The following is a 26,436-nucleotide window of genomic DNA, read 5'->3' as shown; positions in this document are numbered from 1 at the left end:
ATCTAATACATTGTTCATAATTTTGAAAAGTAGGACAGAATCTACACAGTCTCGTCGACTAGCAAGAGTTTGGAGCTTATGATGTATCAGCGACTCGTTATAGTTAAGGTGAGTATGACCAGTTCTAAAATCGAGGGTTCTAACAAACTTTTTTTGTATTCGCTCCACTCTTTCAATATGAACATTATGATAGGGTTTAATAATAACATTAAAATAAGTTTTTAGTCACTCGCGCGACATGTTTCGGAGAGCCTACGACATGTTTAGGATCCGACTTTTGATTTCTTCTAATTGAACAGTACAATAGAAGTATAGGGTCGTATTTTTACATGTTTACACTACTCTACTACATATTTTAGGTATACGGTCTCAAGTTAAAATCCAATACTTAATTTGTTAGTAAAGTTATAGACATGAAGTCGTATTTACTGACATAAAGTTGTATTTGTGCTCGCCTCGCCATCTACAAAAACGAAACATTTGAGTGGCATAACTATGGAAAAAGTCGGAAAAATTTAAAATTGTCAACTCCGACATTATGTACTTTCTGTATCTCGGAAACAAGGTGGTTCGACTAGGTTACCCAAAGCTTAAACCCCGCTAGATGGCGTCACTTTCGCAAATTTTCAGGTTTTATTTTTTTGTGGAATAGTGTTGGTATCTGTATACTTAAAAGTATGTTTAGCGCACTTTTTACATAAATATTGAACTATTATAATAAACATTGAATACTTCATTAGTGCAAAAAACACTTTTAAAGTCGACAGAGTGTTTCTGTCATGCTATTTCCTACTATTACTCACACATGCAAACAGTGTTTCCGTGATGCTTGTAGTAGACAATTTCAAGCAGTGTAAGTATGCTGCAATGGCGTTGCGGTATGTTCGTGGAAATACGTGCAAGAGGATTCGGGTTCGAAACTGGTACGACAGGGGTACTTTTTTTTGTCCTTTTTGTGTTATCTTATGTTTCTTATACCTTTTATTCTTCGAATTCTTGTCCGATTCCGATATAACCGAAATATATTTCAGTGATATCGGAAACGGCTCTAACGATTTCGATGAAATTTGCTGTAAGGGGTTCGATCTAGCTAGGTCTTATCTCTGGGAAAACGAGCATTTTTGAGTTTTTACTTATGTTTTCTTTTTCTTCCAGATATTCAGTATTATTAATAAATTAGTTTATAACGTTTTATAAAAATATGTGACGTTTTGAACTAAAAGGTACCACATTGTCGGTTGTCGATTAGGTTGATTTCATTTTGAAGCTTTATGGAAATATGACAACAATAAGTAGGTACCTGTTTGGTTGAAAACGCCACATATATTGAAAACCTGACTTTCACAAATCTCACCTTTTTGGGTTCTTCCAACTCAGAAAGGATGGAGAATACTGACGATTCTTAGTAGCACTAGCCCAAGGAAGTCCAGGTTTGTAAGTGTTAGGTATCAGTTTTTTTTTAAAGGGCTAAATATAGTTCTACAAGTAAAGCAATCCCTTACTGCCCAGCCTCTATAGTATTTTTCAAACTGGAAGGGTACGATGATAGATTTCATCTCCATACAATTTATAACCTAATAATGCCAGATGTTGCAAAATTATATTGAATTGAGATCTATCATCGTACCCTTGCAGTTTGAAATAGTTATTTACGATACAAGTGCGGAAAATTCGAAACGAGTGGCGACAGATTAAAACACGACCGCAGAGAGTGTTTTAAATCGACACGAGTTGCGAATTACCTATTCGCACGTGTATCGTACAACGTTTTACAGTACATATGGCCCTTTAAACTTTCGACATATGCATGAAAAGTGCTCTTTACGCACTAGGGCGAGAAAGTTGCACCATATGTACTATAAAATACTTTTTAGTACATATGGTGCTACATATACGTTACCGCCCTACTAATTAGTACAATACGTGCATATGTCGAAAATGTAAAGGGCCATAATTATGTACTGTAAAACGTTGTACAATACACGTGCGAAAAGGTAATTCGCAACTCGTGTCGATTAAAACACTTCCTTCGGTCGTGTTTCAATTTATCGCCACTCGTTGCCAATTTCCTACTTTTCGCACTTGTATCGTAATGTACTAATAATAAAGTAGTAATTGTAAAATAAAATTAAAACTTTTTTTATTTTATTTTTTTGGATTCAAGTAGGTACATTGAGTAACAACATTGCATGGCCTTCTAATTATAACTATTATAGAAAACGGGATATTTATCATGTTTATTTATATTATTTATTTCTCGATATTTTGGCCGGTCTTGCAAGACCAGTCGTTGTGGAGATCCCTGGGGAGGCCTATGTCCAGCAGTGGATGTCTTGTTGGTGTAGATGGATTCACACAACAAATGAAATAACATTTTTTCATATTTGTTAGCCGTAGTTGTCCCTGTACCTGAAAGAAAAATAATATCATGATAGCACAAAATCTCTAATGTTATAGGAAGAAAGATGATGCAACAAATTACCTAGTAATAATTGTGTTTTTCATTCATAGACAAAATTCCATAATTTTCATCCCCAGGAAATGTTTTATTTTACTTTATTGCAGTGAGGATGTCCTGATTTTTTCTGGCTAATGAAGGAAAACATTATATTTCCAAGAATGCCTCTTCATTTTGCACAATACCTAAAAAAACCTAGAGTTAGTGACACATTGACTATTCGGCAACCAAAACAGTAATAATTACATTATATAGGTATTGTTCACTGCTTATATCTACCATTACGGAAGAAGTGAGAATTATTTTCTAAAAAGATCGGCACGAGAAAATTACAATGTACAATTAAGGAATGAAACTGTACCTACCTTACGAAACTTCACCATCATGAATTCCGCTTCAATTGAGTCTGAATTTTTCTGGATTTTCGCGGACCAGAACACCGATGATTTTTGTAACTTGATTTAGACGTTGCTATCATTTTCAATTTATACAAACAATTTGACACAATAAACATGACCCTATGTGTCAGTGTCAACACTGTCAAATAAAAATGCACTAAACATGACGGCACTGCAAATCCTGCCAGGTCGGCCAGGCAACGTCGCCAACGTCATAGAGTGGCAACGTCGCACGCAACGTATTTGTACACGACATTTGTGACACACACATACGTAAAATTGATGAAAAAATTACGTTGATTTATGTATGATTTCTGTATGAAACAAAGTTTTTCTATTAATTTAGCGCAAACGAATATTCGAAAGTAGATAAATGAGCAAATATTTGTGTAGTAATAGTGTGTAGTGCCTTAATTAAAGCAGATTGAATTTTGTATGAAAATCGAACCACCTTAAAATGATAGAAATACCAGAGTCAACTTATAGCAAACTTATAGGAAAGGGACTTTGATTGTGATCGTTAGGCCAGGATTACACTTGTAAGTTTTACTTACGTAAGTAGGGACAAAGCTATTTGCTAGAATGAGATAACGATATCTCGTTCTGTAGTATAGCTGTGTCCCTACTTACGTAAGTAAAACTTACAAGTGTAATCCTGGCCTTAGGTATGTTAAAATGTAATTCACAAGCGACGTTATGGAATTCGAGGCGAGATCTATAGTCACACACACGTCAGCAGCAAAAGCAATTACGTAGGCGAGAGAGGTGTTCACAAAGATTATAAACTAAAATATACATACACTAAATAAAAACTGACCAAGTAACGAATGCCGTGGCCGGGTGGTCAGAACGTTAGCCGCGTACCCGCCTTGGCCACTGGTGGACTTGGTCACTTTTTATTTGGGTGTATGTTATCTATTTTAGTTTATAATTTATTTACATACAAGATATATACAGTGGTACTACGTAAACGAAATTAATAACTAGCTTAAATCTAAAATAGGCCCTTGAGGCATTGTACCAAGGATGCTGGCGGCATTTCCTCGCTGTGTCGCAATGCTGATACGTTGTGCGAGGAAGCCGCCAGCTCTTCGGTCACCAGTTACATTAACCAGACGCTTCGCGATTTCTGCAAACAACTTGTGCGAGCTGGGACCCCATGGACCTAGAGTTTCAACTCCAAATGGAACGAAATGGTACTCTCTACGGAGGCTCTTATATTTATTACGTTTTAAAATCTCGGCGCTTTCCGCCGCTCCGCCCGCTTTTACATTAGTCCGTTGGAGGTGGGACGGTGCCAGTGTGTCTACGCAGGTAGCATCCCACACCAACATCCGTCCCAAGCTCCAAGGAACCAAGGACACCCCATCGGGCCTCTTGCCATCATCCCTGATAATGCCAGTCGGCTCAAGAAGAGCGGGTACATTGATGGTGGCAAGAGACCGACGGATTATGTCATTAAGCGACGCATGTCTTGAAAAACGGCCGGCACTTTTTTGACAAGATAATCCATGGTGTCCCAGTCGGTCCACGTCCGTGCCACAAGAGCATATGTGTAGCGTACACACCGAAACCCCGAGTCGCAAACCAGTCGCCAGTCTAAGGAAGGTCGGATCCAAGAAAGTACCAGTATTAGGCGAAAGATGGGCATGTAGCCAGTAACCAGCTTCCCGGGCTCCGACCGCCAAAAGCCTTGCGCGGTCTGGACCTGTACAGTTGTTGTGTGGACCTGTACAGTTGTTAATAATTTATGTATAGTGTGACTACTTAAAAAATCAAATCAAAAAATATTTTATAAAATAATTTGATTTGTTCCCTAGTTGTTCTCAAAGATCTTTGCGCGCTCTTATTTTCGTAGTAATTTATTATTAAGTATTTACTTCCAAGGAAACTTAGATGGTATGGTACCTAGGTTCACAATATTTCTCACCAAACAGAGATTTTTCTTGGCAAATAATGCGTTTTCTAGTTATAAAATAAGAACATAATGTTTAATCCAATTCGTGTTTTAACTATAACAACTGTCAAACCCAGAGAAAACCAAATACTCACGTTAATAAGAATTAATCACGAAGCTCATTAAACAAGATTTAAATATGAAACATCCTCTGACCTTGCCCACCCCTAGTCCAGCCTCCCAAACTGTCCCTAATCCGCCGGACAGAATAATGTAGTTGCGCAAGGTCACGGGTGTTTTGAATTTGCTTGTTCAAGCGGACGTGCGGCACGCAACCGCACTGAGGATTTCATATTTCCAACGAGGGTTTAACGATAGTGAATTCATTGTCGTGGGTAGTGTTTTGCATAGAGATAGAGACTTAGTATTGTTGTGCAATTTAACGTTATTGGGTATAGCTAAATATATTTTTGCTGGATGAACGCATGACCTGTTGACATGAAAATCGATCTAACACCCTTTCATACTTTAAGTTGTGGCGACATTCAAGACATGGGACTCGACACGACATGATAACAAGACATGAGAAGACTATAATTATTAAATAACACGTAATGCTTAAACTATGGCTCTATGCCGAATGCCAAAGTTAACTTTTCTGACTTGGCGAAAACGTGTAGAAGTACCACCGTAATAAGAGAAAAAAGTGGGCGTGCCTCTAAACCTATGAAGGCATACCTATTAGAGATAGGCCGAATATTCGGTAATTATTCGATATTTGGCATATATTCGGCATATTTTTCAATGTTCGTATTCGGCCGAATAGTTCGGTTCGAACTGCCGAATATTCACCGAATGAACTATTTTTTTTAAGGGCGTCCGCTAATTAGCGCGGATGCACTTCGCGATCACCGATCAGGTACGAGACGTTTCCGTTTCTTTTCATAAACATTACCGGTCGGTCAGGAGGAGAAGGGTCAAAAACACGTTTTCAGTGCAGACCGCGGACCTGAATGAACTTGTTTTCAGCGTTTTAGGCAGTTTTAGCCCAGCCGAATATTCGGCCTAATATCACAGAATAACTAATAGTACTACCGTACTAAAATGTAGTTTTCTTTTTTTATTTGAGTCAACAGATAAAGTTTAGAATATATTTAAACTTGAAATTTTGTCTAGATATATAAATGGAAAAAAACCGGCCAAGTGCGAGTCGGACTCGCCCACCGAGGGTTCCGTACTTTTTAGTATTTGTTGTTATAGCGGCAACAGAAATACATCATCTGTGAAAATTTCAACTGTCTAGCTATCACAGTTCATGAGATACAGCCTGGTGACAGACAGACAGACGGACAGCGGAGTCTTAGTAATAGGGTCCCGTTTTTACCCTTTGGGTACGGAACCCTAAAAAACACTATTTAGTACCTAGATAAATAAACCATTTAGGCTTCACAAACACGAGTCCTATTTCCAGGCGAGTGCGTGGTCGGCACGCGTAGGTACGATCAAAGAGAATTAAAAAGACATAGAGTGCTTACTTCATACATCAGTTTTGTTACCAAAACGACTATTATTTTCGTAGTCGGCATCTAGCGTCAAGTAGCGGAATTATCAATACTGCTACTCGGCATTAGATTTCGCGGCGAACGGAAAGTCTAATGTTCAATTATTTTCAACTCCTGCTTATAATATTAGTTTTTTTTAGTCACTTTTCGTCAGTCGCGACACATGTGACATCTAGTGTCGAGTATCAGTACTGATAGTTCCGCTACTTGACGTTAGATGTAGACTAGGAATATAATAGTCGTTTTGATAACAAAACTGATGTATGGAGTAAGCACTCTGTCTTCTTAATTCTCTTTGGTACGATAGACGTCAGCGTGCTCTTTAGACATTTAATGAAGCATGGAATTAATTTGAAATTTCGAACGCGAGGGAATTAATCATGGTGGCTATATACAGGATGGGCCAGTGATAAATTCTCTTTTCGTATTGACGTCTTTTATCATTGGCCCACCCTGTATAACGGCCATTGTAGTTGCTAGTGGAAAAGCAACTTGTGTAACATCTAAATTGAAAATAATGTAGTTACATGCATTTCACCAGAAAGTTATTTGATGAGATAAATAGGTTTAACATTTACCTTGCACCGATCGGTCCATTAAATATTTTCACGGGCCTAATACTCTGACGGGAAATAACCCGTAAATCGTAAATACGTAAATTTATTATTTATTAATATCTCCGTCGTAACAAAAAATCTATTTGGCATGCAGAGTTCACGCTGAATTACATAAAATCTAGGTAAAATCGGATAAAATACATAAAATACAAATACTCTTTATTGCACACCTCATTACAGAAAACAATACAAATAATACAGAAAAGAAGGGGTTAATCAACAGCCCACAGTACACAGGGTACATACCTACCCTACCTGTACAAAAATGTATGTATTTTAACCACCAAGGGCACGTTCAAAACGTCAGAACAACTGAATAAATATTAATGCAAGCTTTTTATTTTTAATGAAGAAATAGTATTTTATACAATCGTGATATAATAGAGAGCATTTTAGTCGAGTACCGTGTTTAGGCAACGAAGCTTGCTGAGTTACCTAAGTAAGGTACGACATTGAAAAGGTTGATTATATGACTTTTAATATTGTCTTCGGTTACCGCGATAGTTACTCATGAAATAAAACTATGAAAACGGATTATATTGCCCTTTACAGCGTTCGTGGTCAACGGGTGACTGAAGAAAAGCTACAATGTGTAAAAATAACCACATACAAAAATAATGAACCATAATAAACTATAAACTAAGGTTTTATTTTATATCACTATTGTATACAACACTTTTTCTACGAATACATAATTTAGATATAGAATAATACTTTTTTTAACTCATCATCATCATCATCATCATGTCAGCCGATAGACGTCCACTGCTGGACATAGGCCTCCCCCAAGGCTCGCCACTCCGACCGATCCTGTGCCGCTCGCAACCACCGAATTCCCGCGACCTTCACCAGGTCGTCGCTCCATCTTGTTGGAGGCCTACCGGCAGTTCGTCTTCCGGTACGCGGACGCCACTCCAGAACCTTCCGGCCCCACCGGCCATCAGTTCTGCGAGCAATGTGCCCCGCCCACTGCCACTTAAGGTTTGCAATTCTGCGAGCTATGTCGGTGACCCTAGTTCTACTGCGGATATCATCATTTCTGACTCTATCACGCAGAGAAACCCCGAGCATAGCTCTCTCCATTGCCCTTTGCGTGACCTTGAGCCTTCTTATGAGGCCCATTGTTAGCGCCCACGTCTCAGATCCGTATGTCATCACTGGCAACACACACTGGTCAAAGACTTTTGACTTAAGACACAGCGGCAATTTGGACGAAAAGATACTGTGGAGCTTCCCGAACGCTGCCCAACCGAGTCGGATTCGACGAGTGACCTCTTTCTCGAAGTTGGACCTACCTAACTGGACTGTTTGTCCTAGGTATACATAATCGTCAACAACTTCGAGCGCAGAGCCTCCGATTAATACGGGAGTTGGCACAACATGGACGTTAGACATGATCTTCGTCTTGTCCATGTTCATTTTCAGACCAACTCGTTCAGATACTCTGCTGAGATCAGCGAGCATCGCACTGAGGTCCTCCATGGTCTCAGCCATGACTACGATATCATCGGCAAACCGAAGGTGAGTGATGTACTCGCCATTTACATTGATACCTCGTCCTTTCCAGTCCAGAACCTTGAAGGCATCCTCCAATGCAGCGGTGAACAGCTTTGGGGAGATTACATCTCCTTGTCTGACTTCCCCGCTGTAATGGAATAGGCTTCGAGCCCTGGCCCTGTAGTCGGACGGACATGGTGGCGTTTTCGTACAAACACTTCAGCACTTCGATATACCGGTAGTCAATTTGGCACCTTGGAGAGACTGCAGCACAGCCCAAGTCTCGATCGAATCGAAGGCTTTCTCGTAGTCCACAAATGCAAGGCAAAGGGGGAGGTTATACTCCTCAGTCTTCTGTATAACCTGCCGCAACGCATGTATGATGTATGTGGTCTACGGTACTATAGCCTTTACGGAAACCTGCTTGTTCGGGAGGCTGGAAGTCGTCAAACCGTCAAACCGTTTTTTAACTATAAAGTTTAAATAATTAATGAAAATTGGTATCTCAGTAGACCAAAATGTAGTACAATAGACATAAACGCGCGACTAACTCATGAGCATATGAAATAACGTGGAAATAACTTTGCCCGTTTATGTCTTTTCTTTGGGAGCGCGGCGGCGCGGCACGTGATTGTTCATATTTTTTATTTATAGTTGACTACAGCGTATCGAAATGAATACTATAGTTGAGTTGGGAGCCCTTACATAGTTTATTATAGTTTGGTATACGAAATCTTAATTCAACCATTACAGTCGACGAGGAGAAAAAATATATTATAATTTACTTTATTTTAAAATAATTATAGCTTTTTTTAAATACCTATATTATATATTCGTTCTTTCTTTAAAATAATGCGGAATTTAATTGTATTTCTAACCTTTGTTTTAAAGATATCGTAATTCTATAAACACAAACGTTACACGCCGTATCAGATCGAAAGAATATATATTTTTGGACTTACCAAGTTGCGACAAAACGTTGCGGTTAATTTATAGAACCATCATACAAAGGTCCCAGCCTAATGAGCTACTCTCAGCAGAAGTTTGCACGACTGGATGATAAGTACCTACCTTACTTCCAACTTCCAAGTTAAGAGACTCCTTGAGTAACTCGAACCGCCATCAGGATGTATGTCGTAATTTGGTTTTTCTCAGAAACTTTCAGGATTGCCATTAAACAAACCTAACCTAACCTATCTTTAAGATAACCTGAGGAAAATCCTGAAAAGTTAACGGTTTCAGAATTATGACTAATGATAATATGACAATCATTACATTATGACTTTCAATAATTATGTCAAACAAAGGGACCCCGGAAACGTATTAAATGTATTAAGCGAGATCAGATTTAAAAAACTGTTACGGCTTTGATCTTGTTTTGATTCGACCATGAGAAGAGCGCTGGAGGTGATTAATGCATGTGAAATGAAGTGGAAGTCGTGTGTGAGATGCGCGCCAATCACCAAGACGAACTTTAAGGTCATAATAAAACCAGGGGCCCTATTCGAGATGCACAACTGTCAGTTTCGGCTTCAACATCAGTTCAACAGTGGAATGAATCATTTGTTCATCAACTGTGGAAAGTATCATTTGGTTGTACACCAAAACTCATTCATTGAAAAAATTATGCAACAAAAATCAACTTTGTTTTCTTACTACTATACAGTTTAAAATGGCTCTGAACTCTGCGTGGTTCGGTTTGGTTTCGTTGTCACCTAACTGTGGATTGCTAATGTCAAATTTACCTATTTGACAACACACGATTTCTTCCATTCAACTGAAGTTCAACACGAAACGTCACTTAACGCATGTCGAATACCGCTCCTGTTCAACACCTTAACAATTTGTTAAATTAGAATGGACATCCCGGTTCTACCATAGTTGTAATGTTAGCAAATTACGTGCGTAGCAAGGTACGAGTGCACTTAGCATATGAATCTACTCTTGCATCTAACTAAAGCATTAGAAAAGAAGACAGATTCGAACGTACATTACAAAATCGACATCGATTCGATCTAATTTTGACATCACTTGCTCGTTTAGCTTAGTGGTAGGAGTAGGGGAGTGTAACGAGATGGCAAGGCGCGAAAAACTTATAACAATAATCTGTAAAACCCATAGATTTTTTTGTAGACATTTTAAAACTTTTTTCTTGAAAATTTTGTCTGTTGTCACGTGTGGTCTCCAACATGGAATTTAAATTTGTCACGTGTAAAACCAAACTTTAAATAATTAACATATTCCTTGTTCGCAAACGCCATAATTGCGTGTTCTTAATGACTACAATTAAGGATACCCTACACCAACAGCTCATTAAGAACGTTTAATGTACCTAGTCTGAACACGTTACTCTCATTTCTCTCACTTGTTTGAATTAAATAAACGTTTGAAAACAATTGAGTGTTAAGATAAAATAATACATGTAATTGAAGTACCTACATTACTAACGTGCGAATGTATAGGTACATCATTCGTAGTACAATGTTTTTAAAAGTAAAATAGAATATTACTTACCTACATCTCAAATATTTTACATTACATTGTGTTTTAGAGTTTTTAGACAAACATGTGCAGGGAAACATTCATATTTTTTATCTAATTACTTTTTCTGTTTTTATTTATATACATGACATACGCTTACATGCATAAGCTTGAGTGATTGTAAATATTTGTAGTATTAAATAACCCCACCTTGAACTTCATATCTGTATAAAATGTTTTAAAATAACAAAGACATTAAGCAATTAGAGTATAATTAAACTTAAAAGGAATATTGAAGTGAATTTATGAACCACACATTATTATCCTTTAATTGGATACAATACATATAACAACTATATCAACTATGTTCCATAAATCAAAAAGATAGTTTACTTTGACATTTAAATGAACAAAACAACTTTTTGGTATAGGGACTTATTTAAAACAGAAATTCTTAAAGATTCTCAGTTAATTGCTTTGCTTGTCTTGAACCCTTTCGCGGACCCTTCGTAACTCAAAATATCTGCTCTATTGAGTCTCATGAACGGTGAAGGTCAGAATGTCGAATGAACGAGGCAAAGCTAACAAGAAGCCCAAGTTTTGTTTTTGCACGTGAAACGACGTCTGATATAGTTATGTATTTTCATCTCAGCAGCTCGAACAAGCCTTCTTTCGTCACTCCCTGGAGTGAGGAAAGTGCGACTTTCCTCACTCCAGGGAGTGAAGAAAGTGCGACTTTCCTCCAGGGAGTGAAACAAAGTAGCTTTTTAATTTAGTAAAGGCCATGAACTGCCACGTCATACTTTTATAAAAAATTTTGTGTTTCTCTGTATTATTCTGTGTAAATCGAAATACATTTTAACCTTTAATATGTTCTCACTACTCAGGTGAAAAGTTATGTGTGCAACACGAGAGCAAAGTTATTTTACATCTCGTGTTTTCGAGTCCCTCGCTACGCTCAAGATTCTTACTTAGGATCTTTCACTTTCTTGGGACTCAAAATAAACACTCGCAAGAAAAACAAACTTTCCTCTCTTGTTGCACAAATAACTATTTCAACGCAAGGGCAAATGATCATATTTTTTTTTCATCTGAAGCGGTGTTCTGATTTTAAATATCTTAAGAGGAGGCGTAACGCCGGGAAATAAGAAGGGAGCAAAATATATGGCGCGCCACGCCAACCTTGCAACAGAAGATATGGTCATCGCGCGGATTTTTACCTCAATAACTCTGAAAATATGCTTCTGTTTAAAGTTTTGCTCGTCACATCTCTCGGCTATAGATAACTAGCTATTTTATACTAAAATTATACTGGTGTGTGTGTGTGTGTGTGTGTGTGTGTGTGTGTGTGTGTGTGTGTGTGTGTGTGTGTGTGTGTGTGTGTGTGTGTGTGTGTGTGTGTGTGTGTGTGTAATTTAATCAATAACGATGTACGACTGAAATTAAATGAAAACTAGACAAGTTTAACCTAGTAAGGTTTTGGTTGGAGCAAAATATAAATAAAATCTAGTTTCCGAGTTTTTTTTTCATAGCATTTGTCCCTGGGAAAACGTGTAACAATTAAATATAGGTGAAAACTTCAATTTTGTGTTAGGCCCCTCTTAAGGTTTTGTTATTGATATGATATAATTACTCGGGCTGATTGGTGTGTTCGAAATGCGCTGCGACGTGTGTCTAGATTGTATCTTAATATGAAAACTAATTAATAGGAAATATTACGCGAAACTCTGCGAAGGGGGCGCCACTACCACAATCTGAGGGTCTATCGCGAAAGAAGAATATCGAAATTTCGTTATCTAACATCTCTGTCACTCTTGCATATTCGAGCGATAAAGAGGCAGATAGCGAAATTTTGGATTCGCGTTTCCCGGTAGGTCATCTGTAAACAAACCGCCTTGATGGATCAATGTCATATTTTATTATCTCTGAAAACTTGTCAAAAACTTGTTAAGGTACAATATGTATAAGTTACTCTATGGTTTACTAAAAGGGCTAGTGCTGCACTCTGGTGGCAGAACATTGCAGTAATATCCCCTAATGTAAAATCAGGATATCGCTCCGGATCTAAAAATTTTAGGAAATTTCTAAAAATAATAAAGTCCATATTTCACAACAATTTTTATTGCTTACCGCTGAAATTTAATATTTTATGAACTGATTTTAAGCTTTCTTTATCTGTTGGCAAAAATTCTTAATGGAATCTTTATTAGAATTGAAATCTGAGATGATGGAACTCTTATCCAATAAACTTATTCTTTGTCAATTTTGTTGACCTTGTTGGAAATACGACCTTTATTAATTATAACTGAGGTTTTCTTCTATTCCAATAAATTAATGAAAATCAAAGACTTCTATCTATCTATGTAACTCCGTATAAGATGTCTAAGTAAAAAGACGTGCCTCGGAAATCCAGAACATTTGATTCTCGCACAGATGGCGCTACTAATAATACCAACCTTTGTCATATCCTCAGCTAGATGGCGTTGACGGTTTCGTTTGTTATTTAACAGTTTTATCACATACTTATCAGTGAAAGAACATGGGTCAAAATCATATAAAAATATTATTTATCCATATTATATAGATATTTTTATCTTTAGTTTTAATCGTGTGCCGATAAATGGCAGTAAATTTACTGTGACTACAAGATTTACAATGACAGTACCACTCTATCTGTAGTATTATCTTTCATGAAAATAATCGATTTCAGGAGATTTCATTACAGTCGAATTACCTACCTACTAACATTATTAATCTAATCTTCATCATTATTTATTTTAAGCCAACCCATGAAATATCATCAGATAAATATTGGCATCAAGTGTATTACATATAAGAGACACTGATGAGTTTTTATGTTCCTTACAACGTGTGAAGAAAGTTATCGAATATTTACCCTGATAACGTAATTAAGTTGTTTTATATACGCAGTTAACCGTGGCGTGGCGGATGCGACCCCACCGGATATCTGGGATGAGCGTATCGGATCGGACTGGGCTACGGAAATAGACAAATGATAAGAAAATGTGATTAGAAAAACTGTTAAGTTGAACTTATAACTTATCTCCTGAATTCTATTAGAAGCGGGCCACTGAAATTATAAGAAAAACCCATCTCTTTATTTCAGTATACATGCAAGTTTATCCTGTCTTTATTGCTAACATTTTTTTCTGTCTTATTTTCCCAAATATTCCAGTTTTCCCAGTCGTTCGCGTACTAAATTTGATTGTCACCCCATTAATCAACTAAAACCCCCGTAATGGATTACTCAATAATGGCTTTATTTTTAATATTATAACGACAACCTTTTAGTCTCCCTGACATTGGTACCCAGGTTAATATGATGTCTCAACGTCCATATTTCATACTTACTTAATTGTTGGTAATACGCGTCTCTTAATCTCTTTAACTACAAAATTTCCAAAATAGTTTCCATTTCATTCTTTTTAGAACAGCACGGGGTTCAGTGACAAGAGTCATGAATTTAATCCTTAATCCTGTAGATCTGCTTAGAAGTTCTAAGTTAGAACAAGTATTTTCGAAAAGGATTTTAACCTTGTTTAAACAAATACATTTGTTGGTCCCGTGCTAAAATAAATTACATACAATGTAAAATACGGGCCGTAAACAGCCCAACTACCCTGCAAATTTATTCACCAATCAAGTTGAAATATTATGTCGGGGAAGAGTCATTAGGCCACTTCAGACTGACCACCCCGAAATAACCAGACGAGCCTAGTCTATGAATACATTTTTGTTGACCTTTTCCACAAAGTAGTAAGTGAAGTTTTCAAATTAACTGTGATACCTAGATCATCTGGAGGATAAAACATTTGTCAAGATAATTTTAAAAAATCCTGTCGTATATAATAAATAATAATAATAAATATTATAGGACATTCTTACACAGATTGACTAAGACCCACGGTAAGCCCAAGGAGGCTTGTGTTATGGGTACTCAAACAACGATATATATAATATATAAATACTTAAATATATAGAAAACATCCATGACTCAGGAACAAATATCTGTGCTCATCACACAAATAAATGCCCTTACCGGGATTCGAACCCAGGACCATCGGCTTCACAGGCAGGGTCACTACCCACTAGGCCAAACCGGTCGTCAAACGTCGTATATATTTTTTTATTAACTTTTTTTTCCTTAAAAAACTGCGTATAATGCCGTCAAGTAGACCAACATCGACCAACAGGTTCAAGAGATTTCACAGTTTGAAGATTTCTGAAGAAACGTTTTTTTACATTACATAAAATTACTATTCGATTTTTAACTCCCCGACCATTTCACACGCACATTTTGCATAATCATGACGGATCGGCGCCCGGCGCCGATCGCTCAATTACCCTTGGGTTATTAGCCTACCATTTGTCAATAAACTAAATTAGCGAGCTAATCGAGCCGACTGTCGGCTTAACAGTCGATTATTTAATAGACGAACTGTTTATATTAAAGTATACTTACACCTATTAGTATTTTGAGCAAACAAAATGTACGAGCTTCAAACAGTTGCAGGAACGTAAATTGGGTTTCTAGACAACAAGTTAGTAATGAGGGCTAGCGGGCTAGCGTTTTTCTGCTCACCAGTTGGCGCCACTGTTGATTGTGGGCCAGAAAAACAGATGTCAAAATTCTTCTATGCTTATTTTTATAAAATCTACGTTGTAATATACACGAAGGTATTTTAACGTCTAAATTTGCCGTTTTTTCAACCTGTTTAATTTTGCATATAGTTTAGTTGGTACTTTTAGACCTCCATCTACACTAGCGCCGCTAGCGGCGAAATTGAGCGCGATAGCCCTCGTTGTAGAAGAATAAATCCTGCTCCCAAGTTTGACAGAGATCTAGATGGCGCTACATTATGGCGCCATATGTTATGCCACATACCTAATAATATAACCTAATTCAATTGTTAAAAGTCAACTTTTGGCAATCAGGGTTGCCGCATAACGTATATTGACGTAGAGAATAAATACTATAGGGTTATTGTCATAGTACATTATGTACTAGTCACCGTAAGTTATGGAGCGAAACATGTCGAGCAATCATCGACTTTATAAACGTGAGTGACCCGGTTTAATATATTTAACATGTCAGTGCCTCACGGAAGATTTGTTATTAAAATTGATAAAAATATAAAAAATATATATGGATACCTATTTGTTTTTTTATTATTATTATTTTTAAAACGCCAATATGAATTTGACCCATGTTCTTTCACTGATATGTGTTAAAATTCTTAAACATCAAACGGTGTCGCCAACGCCATCTGCCCGAGTATAGGCCAAAGGTGTTGTGGCGCCATCTATTCGAGTATAAAACTTTTTCTTGATATTCCGAGTCACGTTTTTTTCTTAGATTTTATTTATCTGTTACGGAGTTGCATATATCTTTGGTATTGATATGCCGTTCATTAGCTGTGAATGTCAAAGGACTTTCCCTTAGACTTTATACGTTTTATACAATAAATCTGGTTCTAAATAATCCTATGCAATTGCCGCGTCAATGCTTTGACATGAGTACCACCATTTTTAACCTATTTAGCTATTTAGCAAAAGTTTCCTTAAATCACTCGAAGAAATTTCGTAAAGTTTACCTCTTTATTACTGTCGAGACGATACCTATATTATATATAACATATTCCTTTCAAATAAATACAGAATTTGCAATTAACTTTCTTATACCTGTGTGTTTCAGTAAACAAGGAAAGTTTCGGCAAGCCTCGAAATATTCCACAAGAAAGAAAGAAAAGAAAGTGAAAGTAAGATAAGCTTGTAAAATAAATGGAATCGCAATTTGATATGACTGGAATATCCATTTATTACATTCAAGACGCAAATTTTAAATTAGCAATCCAAATCCGATGTTTTCCCTGTGAGAAATTACCTTCTGATACCTCATTCACCTAGCTTGGTTTTTCAAGAGATATTTTGGGAAGTGAAAGTTGTGGGGTTGGTTCTATAGTAAAAATTACTCAGTATGGTATGACAGTGAAAAAACATTCTGTAGATTTAATGTTAACTACTGCTTGCATCTTCTTTTTAATTATGTGTCAATTAGACTCTTTACCCGAAAGATTTACCAATGTATTAATATAGCATATTATAGCCTTTTTGTAAGTACTTACGAGTATATGTACTTTTACTTTTCGATTCGACATGATAAATATACAAGTATCTTTCGATTTACCTACCTATGCGAAATATGCGAATTTTTTGACGATGTTTTCTTTCCTTAAATTGATATACGAGTACTTACCTCATCTTATGATATTTTAATGTTAGGTCTTCAGATGTACCCAAAGGAAACTGCACAGTCATTTTAGGTTTTCAAGACGTCATGGATCCTACCCCGACCGGGGTCCCTTTGTTTGACGTAATTAATGAAAGTCATAATGTACCTAATAATTGTCAGATTATCATTAGTCATAATTATGAAACCGTTAACTTTCATGATTTTCGTAAGGTTATAGGATGCATACCTATGTTAGGTTAGGTTAGGTTTGTTTTATGGCAATCCTGAGAAGTCACGCGTTTCTGAGAAAAACCAAATTATGACTAACGAAAATGCGGACAAGCAATACATTGGGTGGGAACATTAATTGCATGTTAAAAATACGCAAGCAAGTATAACGGGTTAGCTTAGCACTGACCGACTAACACGTAATCTTTTCTCGAATAAGCAAAGTAATATTTTTGTATTAATCCATAATAAGTTGTTAAATCAGTATCGGGCTCACGGCCCCTTTGAGCCTTTTAATATAGAAGTCGTATTGCGAAATCGAGTTTCCTCCGATAGGTGATGAATAGAGTAATAGTCAGATATTAGAAGCAAGGGTCTGGCACGTGTGTTAAGGCCTTAGGGACTCTTTTATTAGATAAAATAAATTAGGTGTTTTTAGAATTCCGCAGCGCAAACATTTTTTTGTCTTTGTTGTGATGAGATGAGATGTGTTACTCTTTTTACTTTATATTGAAGTTTTTCATTCTAATTCACTACATAAATCTACTAGAAAAGAAACATGTATAATTACTTTTAAAAATCTAAAAATACTGCCTTAAGTGAGCAGTTTGGCTTGCTATCATAGATATTTCACGTGTAAAGTGTAGTATACGATGTGTAAAACAAATTCGTGCTTCGAGTGACACACTGCCCAAACCACGCCCCTTTTTGCAACGCCCCCGTTTGCCCCAAGCCACGCCCCCTTTTGCCACGCCTCGGTTTGCCCCAAGCCACGCCCTTTTGCCCCCTAGCCACGCCCCTTTTGCCCCCAAGCCACCCCCTTCTTGGCCACGTCCCTTTTGGCCCAGGAATTGATTTTTGAACAACTTCATTATTTTTCGACTGTATTACAGTGATATTACAGAATTAATAATATAAGTTTCGAATTCCTTACTTGTTGTTTTTCTTATTTTTTCGCAACTGTATTAAAAAAACGTCGTTCGATACACGTGCGGAAATGTCATTCTTCACTCGTCCCGAGTCTTGCCACTTGTCGGTAATGACATACTTTCCGCACTAGCATCGAAATGTACTATTGTGTTTGGGGTTGTTAGAATTGTCTCGATAAGTATTAGTTGCCTGTGGAACGAAAAGTACAGTCAGCGATAAAAGCTAGTAACTAAAAATTTTTTTTTTCTTCCAAAAAACTTATTCTTACACCTTTTTGCAATCAAAACTCATTGGATTGTCACGGGCTACGTCACTCGCGTTCTCGGAATGGCCCCTTATCAAACCTTCTCAGCATGGAGACTATATAAAGGAGCCAAATCTCTATGTAATCTCTATCCGCTTGTGTTAGATAAACTGCAGCCAAATAACACTTGACCCTACTCATAGTGCAGTATGCTGTATGCAGTATGCTTGTTTGCCACCAACGTAGTATAAAAAAAAGTTCAACCCTTTTTAACGTGTACCTGGGCATATACCTAAAGTTCAATACAATAGATTTTTATGCGTGTAATGAAATGTATTTCAAGTACACTTTACATACATTTCTACATAGGCCCGCTCACAAACGCAGGACTAAAACGATTTATTTAAAAAGTCGTATCGAACTCGCGCCGACTCCAAAATGGGGTATAAATCCATCTCGATGGCAGATAACCTTGTTATATAAGCGACAATTGAGTTGCAAATTCGAGAGCAAAGGCCCTTTGATTCCATTAGAGTACGAGCGTTGTATTTATTTATGAATAAGGGCAGTACCATTAAGTCGGATTTACACTGATATACTCGTAGTTAAGGGATTACTCACGCTACACTGTGCCGGCTGTGCCCGACATATATTCAAGATAATTATGGGTTAACAATTTATGACGATTCATAAATGTTAATAAATAAGCTGAATTTATTCTAACTAAATAGTTAGATTTCGCTTTCTGTTTTACACAACAACACGGGCAAAGTTTCAACACATATACGGTAACCTTTTCGGTATATTTATTTGCCTATATCACTCTTCATGTAAAACACTTGCAAGTCATCCTCGTAGCAACTTAATAGTTTATGTTTGATTGAAGTATAAATTGTGTAACATTTACATGTGACGCACAATCTAAATTCTAAAGGTATAATATTACAATTTATTACATACATATATGTACGTAAGTCTGCTGTACACAGGTGTTCAGAACTTCGAACAAAACTCGAATCGAAGCGACGCAACATTGCACTAATGCCCGAGGCCTGAAGCGTAGCCAGGGGCAGCACATTGGAAAGTAGAAGAACATTGCGAGTCTTGAGTTTCACAAAATCGATGTTACATCAGAGATAGACCTGTAACAGTGCAATATTTCATCATACATTTTCTAAAAGGTTCCAAGCTACAAAGCATACTAAGTATAGGTAAGCTACAAAGGCAAAAACTAGTTTCTTTTAATTAGTATAACTAACCGAGTTAACATTCCAGATTAAAAAAAAAACAATCATGAATTTTTAGCTTTACAATTACAATCTTGGATTAAATGCAAAAAATGGCTTTAGCGATATTCTTAATTTTACCCATGCTTAGTTTATAGTATATATGGTGAATTTATTTTATTATGTAAGTATAGAACTTACACATTTTATTCGCATCTTTCCTGTAGACATCGCAAAGTTTAGGAAACCCTAACAGGCGTTATATATTTTCCAGTAATTGAAACTCAAATAAGAAAAACGGGATATTTATATATGTACCCGGGTCCTTAGTTAAATTCATATTAAATCACAGTTAAAATCGGGTCTATCGCGAATTTATTTTGTTACCTTTATTTACCGACGTTCCGACACAGGTTTCACTGGTCGTGGTCGCGGCTAACTAACCTTCCAGCAAAATGTCAAAACAGAGATTTAAAACTTGGGGTAGACCTCACATTTTCAAACCACCCACTATACATAAATGTTAATTATTGTCAATAGTCCGACACGCAACACTCACACTTAGTTAAATTGTCTACAGAAGAGCCTTTTTACTGAAATGTGTTTTACCCTTACGTACGTATAAATAGGTATCCTAAGACTCCTCTATAACTTTCAAAACTTATACGACACGACTTCTGTCTAAAACTCATGTTTGCCTCAAGCCCATGATATTATTAATATTCTCCGCCTGGTACTCTCTTCCGAGACTCGCGAACCACGTGACTGACAGAAGCCTACGTCATCGTGAACCTTTTAACAGCACGATGACGTAGGCTTGTGTCAGTCACGTGGTTCGCGAGTCTCGGAAGAGAGTACCTTGTTTTATTATACCATGCTCAAGCCTTAAAAAGACGAGTTCCTACCAACAATAATGATGTATTAATGACAGTGTGATAATGACAAGTCATTCAAAATTTACGCTTATTTTATCACGTGAATAACGCTATCCATCATATACGCCTGCAGCTTGGCTACAACGTCTAATACTCGAACAACCTGCACAATGGCTGATTAATAGTACAGGCATTGTTGTCAGGAACCCCGCTAGTTCGTTAGTCTGTAACTGGGTTAAACAAACCGACATGATGGGTTCATTGAGTAATTTCATTACATTTAAATATGAACAATTTGAAAGTTATTCTACTTGTGGCGTGCGTAGCCAATATTTGGGATAATGATCTCTTTAGAGACAAAATTAAGAGTTTTACGGTATATCGGTATATTGTGAATCTGTTTCAGAATTTCTTTAACACTGGTTGTAAAAAGATTATTTACATTACATACTTACTATCTCTTGCATGAATTGGGTTAACGAGGTTAACTGATATGTAGATATGTTTCATAACTTTTGCCGTTCTTTTAATACTATTAATTAAGATTCCATTAAAATAGAGACAAATCCTTATAATAACCTAATTAATTACTTATGTTATTTTTTTTATCAGCAGCCATTAAATCAATTAAGGGATAACTTGATCTAATTCTGGCTAATCCCACGCCAACGCTCAGGTAGGTTTCTGAAAAATTATGCAAATGGAAGGTTAAATGTAGGTTAAAGAGGGGACAACGGCTCACGCTACATGCCTACTTTTACAATTTAAATTTAAATATTTTAAATACTTCAGTGTTGTACAAGAGGCAATACATTATGTACGTATGAAAGATTTTTCAGGTTTATAAATATTTTCGAGTAGCGATATTTACTATAATAATGAGGAACTCTATTTTAAATGGAGGTAACATAATTCTAACTTGCGTGTCGCCAATTATTTTGAGTTCTCAGTAAATTTTAATATGGTTGATGGCAACCATATTAAAATGTATATTTGTATAAACCATCTATTTTAGATATGTTCCTAGTATCGACGTGCGAACATCATTTAAATAATCCTGAAAACTTTGTAATTATTAAAATAATATCATCAGCAACCGTAAGGTGCATTTAAGATAGCAAATGTAAGTATTTATATATGTAAATAATTTATATTTCAATTATAAGATAATTATAATAGGTTCATAAATTATAAGACAATTGTTATTTATGTAAATCTACTAATGATATGAATAAAATAAAACGAATTGAAATCGCAATTTTAAATTATACCAGGTTTAAAATCGACTGGAACAATTTAAAGAGTAGTAGTAGTAGTAGTAGTAAACTCTTTATTGTACAAATATACACATTAAAAATTACATGGTACAAATAATAAGATGTACAAAGGCGAACTTATCCCTAAGAGTTTTATTTCAAAGTGACAGTCGCCTCGCAACTTAAAACAGCACGGAACACGGAACAAAATAGAAATTCCACGTTAAAAGCTAAATAAAATGCTCCCATTTCCCAAGCCAACTGTACGTCCAATATGTCAGCCGTTAATGACCGTAAGCCGATTTGCAAAGTACAGTCGACTTTCTAACAGCACTTTGTTACCGTCATAATTTAATGCCGGCGGAAGGGTAAATAATTTAAAGGGGTAAAATGGCAACACTAGGAATCATTAAGAGGATATATCACTGCTTTCAACTAGCGTAAATATTTACCCAAAGAGTAGTATAATATATATATGTATGGGACCCAGCCCAATTTACGCTGATTCCGAATATGCAATAAAAAAAAATTTGTCAATTGGCGGTTACTACGTTTCTGCTTTTTGCCATCTATATATTTACGTCATGGCGGGATATTTCCGAATCGCATGTTGTGTAGATTTTTAAAGTTAGAAAACTACAATGACTTGTCAGGTTCTAGTTTTACCAAATTATAATCCTAATATTTACAAAATAAAGTTTTCTTATTCTATTACTTTTTGTTAATCCACCATCTTTTACGTAGTAGACTGTATAGGTGTACATATTCCCCTTGACAGCTTTGACTGCCCAAAATGCAATTTATTTCCAAGCAATTTTAGAGGCTTTAAATTACTTAATAAATAAAAAACAAAATTATATTATAAATATCGGTGTACGTATAGGTAAATCGTTAAAAATCGAACAGTTTTATATATCTACACGCTTAGGTACTTCAAATTATAAGGGTGGTGATGGACTGGGCATATTATTCAATTTTGTGACAGATCGTCGTAATAACATATACTAATCTATGAGATCGTCAACTGAGAATTTGTTTGATTGATAAAAGTTTTTTATAAGTTGACAAATAATATGATCATAAAAATATACATTTAATTGTTTCAGGTGTAAACGATGCGTCTAGTGATGCCGGGGTGCATAACGGACATACGCGTGAGGCCATGGCTGCGCGTAATGAGCCTAACGCTCCTTATGGCCATGTACCTCACGAGTGGTAAGTAGCGTGTGACATTCCGTAGAAGGAAGAGACCTGGTGTAAACGATGCGTCTAGTGATGCCGGGGTGTATAACGGACATACGCGTGAAGCCATGGCTGCGCATGTTGACCCTAAGTGTAAGGCCTGAGTGGACGCTCGAAGCGGAGCGTTCGGCGGGGCGTGCAGCGTGGCGTCGGGCTCACAAGTGATTTGAGCAGCGTGCATTAAGGCCGCTCCTATACGTTTGCATTTGTTTAACATGCACGCTACACGCCCCGCCCCGCTGCACGCTGAACTCGAGCGTCCACTCAGGCCTTACACAACTCACACTTACAGGCCTAAGTGGACACACGAGTTGGGCGTGCAGCGGGGCGGGACGTGCGGCGTGCATGTTAAACAAATGCAAACGTATAGGAGCGGCCTTAGTGCACGCTGCTCAAAATGCTCAAATCACTTGTGAGCCCGACGCCACGCTGCACGCCCCGCCGAACGCTCCGCTTAGAGCGTCCACTCAGGCTTTACTCTAACGCTCGCTCCTTAAGGCCCTTGTGCCTCACGAGTGGTAAGTGCAACATTATCTGGTAGGGAATACAATTTTCAGTTTCTTTTACAAAAATTAGGCATATTTTACCTACGTAACCTACCTACCTAATGGTACCTACGTAATGGAAAATTGAGGAATTTTGTACCTATATTTATTTAAAAAACCGGCCAAGTGCGAGTCGGACTCGCGCACGAAGGGTTCCTTATCATTACGCAAAAACGGCAAAACAACCACGTTTGTCGTATGGGAAATATTTATTTTATTCTGTTTTTAGTATTTGTCTTTTTTTTTTAACGTTGGGGAAATGCGTTTACGCATGCCACCTGGTCCGGGGGAACCAGGAGGGATGACGGACTAACCAGAGGACTACCGTCTAAAACCACCAACGAGTGCCGAATCCGCCTTAGATGGGGTGCCGCAGGGTCGCTATCAGCATTCGACCGCATGCGCCCCGGCGGGCGGCCCGCAGGCCGTGAGCATTTTTGGGTGCCACTTGGTGCGTGACCAGTCCTGTGAGCTAGAAAAACCGCAGGGACTCCCCCGGAGCCCTGCGCAGCCCGCTACGGTGGAGGCAGCAGGCGCGCATAGCGCCTGGCTCTGCCCCCAGCCCGTCGTCGGCGGAGTGGATGCGCGTTAGGGTCGTTCTCACGCGCACGCTCCGCTGTCTCCTTCTGCGACATAATTTCGTCAGTGAAGGAGGCCATCGCCTTCCATGCCTCCTCGCTGTCGAGCATGGCCTTAACAATGCTCGCCAACGAAAGGTCTGCTCCTACTTTAGTTTGAAGGATGGCCCGCTGGGGCTCCCATGCTGGGCATTCTTCGAGAGTATGACGCGCCGTGTCTACCGGTGCGCCACACTCATGGCACATGGGGGATTCCTCCCTCTCTATGCGGCGCAGGTACTTACCAAAGCATCCATGGTCAGTAAGTATCTGCACCTTTCCACCCAACGTTCCAGATGTGGCAGTACTGCGTCTACCGTTATCAGCCCATATTTTGCATCGTCGAGCTCTGCCCTCCATCGGCGAAGTGTTTCCACTTGCGCTGATGCCCGGATATTTCGGACTTCTTCTCCATCTGGGAACTCTGCCGTCGCTCTTCTTCCAGCTCTGTAGCGGTGAACGTTTAGTATTTGTCTAGCGGTCTCACGGTTCATGAGATACAGCCTGGTTCATGACAGACAGACAGACAGAGGAGTCTTAGTAATAGGGTCCCGTTTTTACCCTTTGGATACGGAACCCTAAAAAAAGTAATTTAGTTTAAAGAACTAAAAACATTTCAAGTTGGTCCTTGTTGAACACAAATTCCTGGTAAAATTAGGCAGATTTTCCGTCCAATCTAGAGGTTTTCCTTCACTTAAATATTAGGGATTTTATTCTGGAAAAGTTCTTGTCGCCTGACTGGTAATAGGCAGATGTAATGAATTTAATTTGTTGAGCGTTGTTGAAGAAACGTTTCTACAGTGGGATAAGTTGTAGTAAAAATCAAACCATTTTAAGGGCCACTTGCACCATTCACAAACCCGGGGTTAACCGGTTAAACCTGGAGTTACCATGCTTACCCGTACAATTCGACACTGGGTTAATGTTCTAACCGGTTAACCCAGGGTTAGTGGGATCGTGTAAGTGGCGCTTAGTAGGTTTAAGATAAACCACATCTAGCACTTAATAGTCAGCCAAGTTTTTTTCTTAGTCAACTTGATAAATTCTCAATCAGGAGTAAATCACTAATGTTTTTAGGAGTCCATAGTCAACTAAGAACCCTTACAGTTTCACCATGCCCGTCTGTCTGTTCGTCTGTCCGTCCGCGCCTTTGCTCCGTTATCGTTGGTACAATAGAAAAAAAAATTTAGGGTACGTAGTGGCAGCTTACATTTACGAGACTTGATACATCTCCCTTAACCACCTTACGACTTTTCTCCCGCAGAACTTGCTCATAAACATCTTGTACTGAAAAGCGGACTGCATTAATAGGTAATGGCGTTAAAATTGATTTTTTACGAGGTCAACTGCAATCAGACCACAAAAGCAGAAATTAGAGATTCTCAGCACGCAACATTTCGAATGAGCAATGAAAACGGACCAATAGCGTAGTTTGTAATTTTGGGCGTGAAAATGTTCGTTAAAGTTTTTACCAGGTTTCAGAAATTAGATCTTTATTTACTTTTAAAATCGCTGCTATTTTTCTCGTACTTCTGAATTATTTTATTTTTATTTTTCTAGTACGAGCTATTTCATTGTAAAATGAAATACAATACAGGCGTGCTAAAATACCGTTCAAATGCTCAGGCTCTAGATAACGGTATCTTATTATGACAAGGTTAAGAAAAAAATAGGCAATCTATTTTTCATCAAAAAAATACTATACATTAAGTATTTTCAGTAAAAGTTCAGGTAAGGTAAGAGAAATACCGGGACAGGAGAAACACTTGTAGGAAATAATTTAGAATCAGACCATTCTAAGTTTTGCTGCCAAGTAGTACGTCAAGTATGGAGCTTATAGGGATATACTTATTTACGTACCTATGCATTCTTACTGCCAAGTTAGTGCAGTGGTCAGAGTCTACTGTTTCTCTTGCTTCGAACAAAATAAACTGTTTTTCTTATCCCACCTGACCTTGTATGAATATATTTAATGATAATAGACACAAGTATAAGTGATTAATCCCTTTAAGATGCTAGTAGGATAAGGCGAGTTGGATGGAATTCGATAGGTATGTTAAACGTGTCTTTATCATAGTAATGTAACAATGCCGCAGAAGGTATCCATGTG

The 26,436-nt window shown here is 37.6% G+C and overlaps 1 protein-coding gene across 1 annotated transcript in view; it reads left to right on the top strand.

The window, feature by feature from the left end:
- Positions 1–26,436, top strand: part of LOC134744621 (potassium channel subfamily K member 6-like) — an 83,892-nt gene that overhangs the window by 30,839 nt on the left and 26,617 nt on the right. The window contains exon 2 of the mRNA XM_063678500.1: positions 23,029–23,137. Coding sequence (XP_063534570.1) covers positions 23,038–23,137 — 100 coding nt within the window. The 5' untranslated portion in view covers positions 23,029–23,037. The remainder of the gene's footprint in view (positions 1–23,028; positions 23,138–26,436) is intronic.

This window comes from Cydia strobilella, chromosome 10 (genome assembly GCF_947568885.1).
Source record: "Cydia strobilella chromosome 10, ilCydStro3.1, whole genome shotgun sequence".
NCBI classification, from domain to species: domain Eukaryota; kingdom Metazoa; phylum Arthropoda; class Insecta; order Lepidoptera; family Tortricidae; genus Cydia; species Cydia strobilella.
The sequence above is the reverse complement of the archived record's forward strand: the minus strand, read 5'-3'. Positions and strand labels throughout refer to the sequence as shown.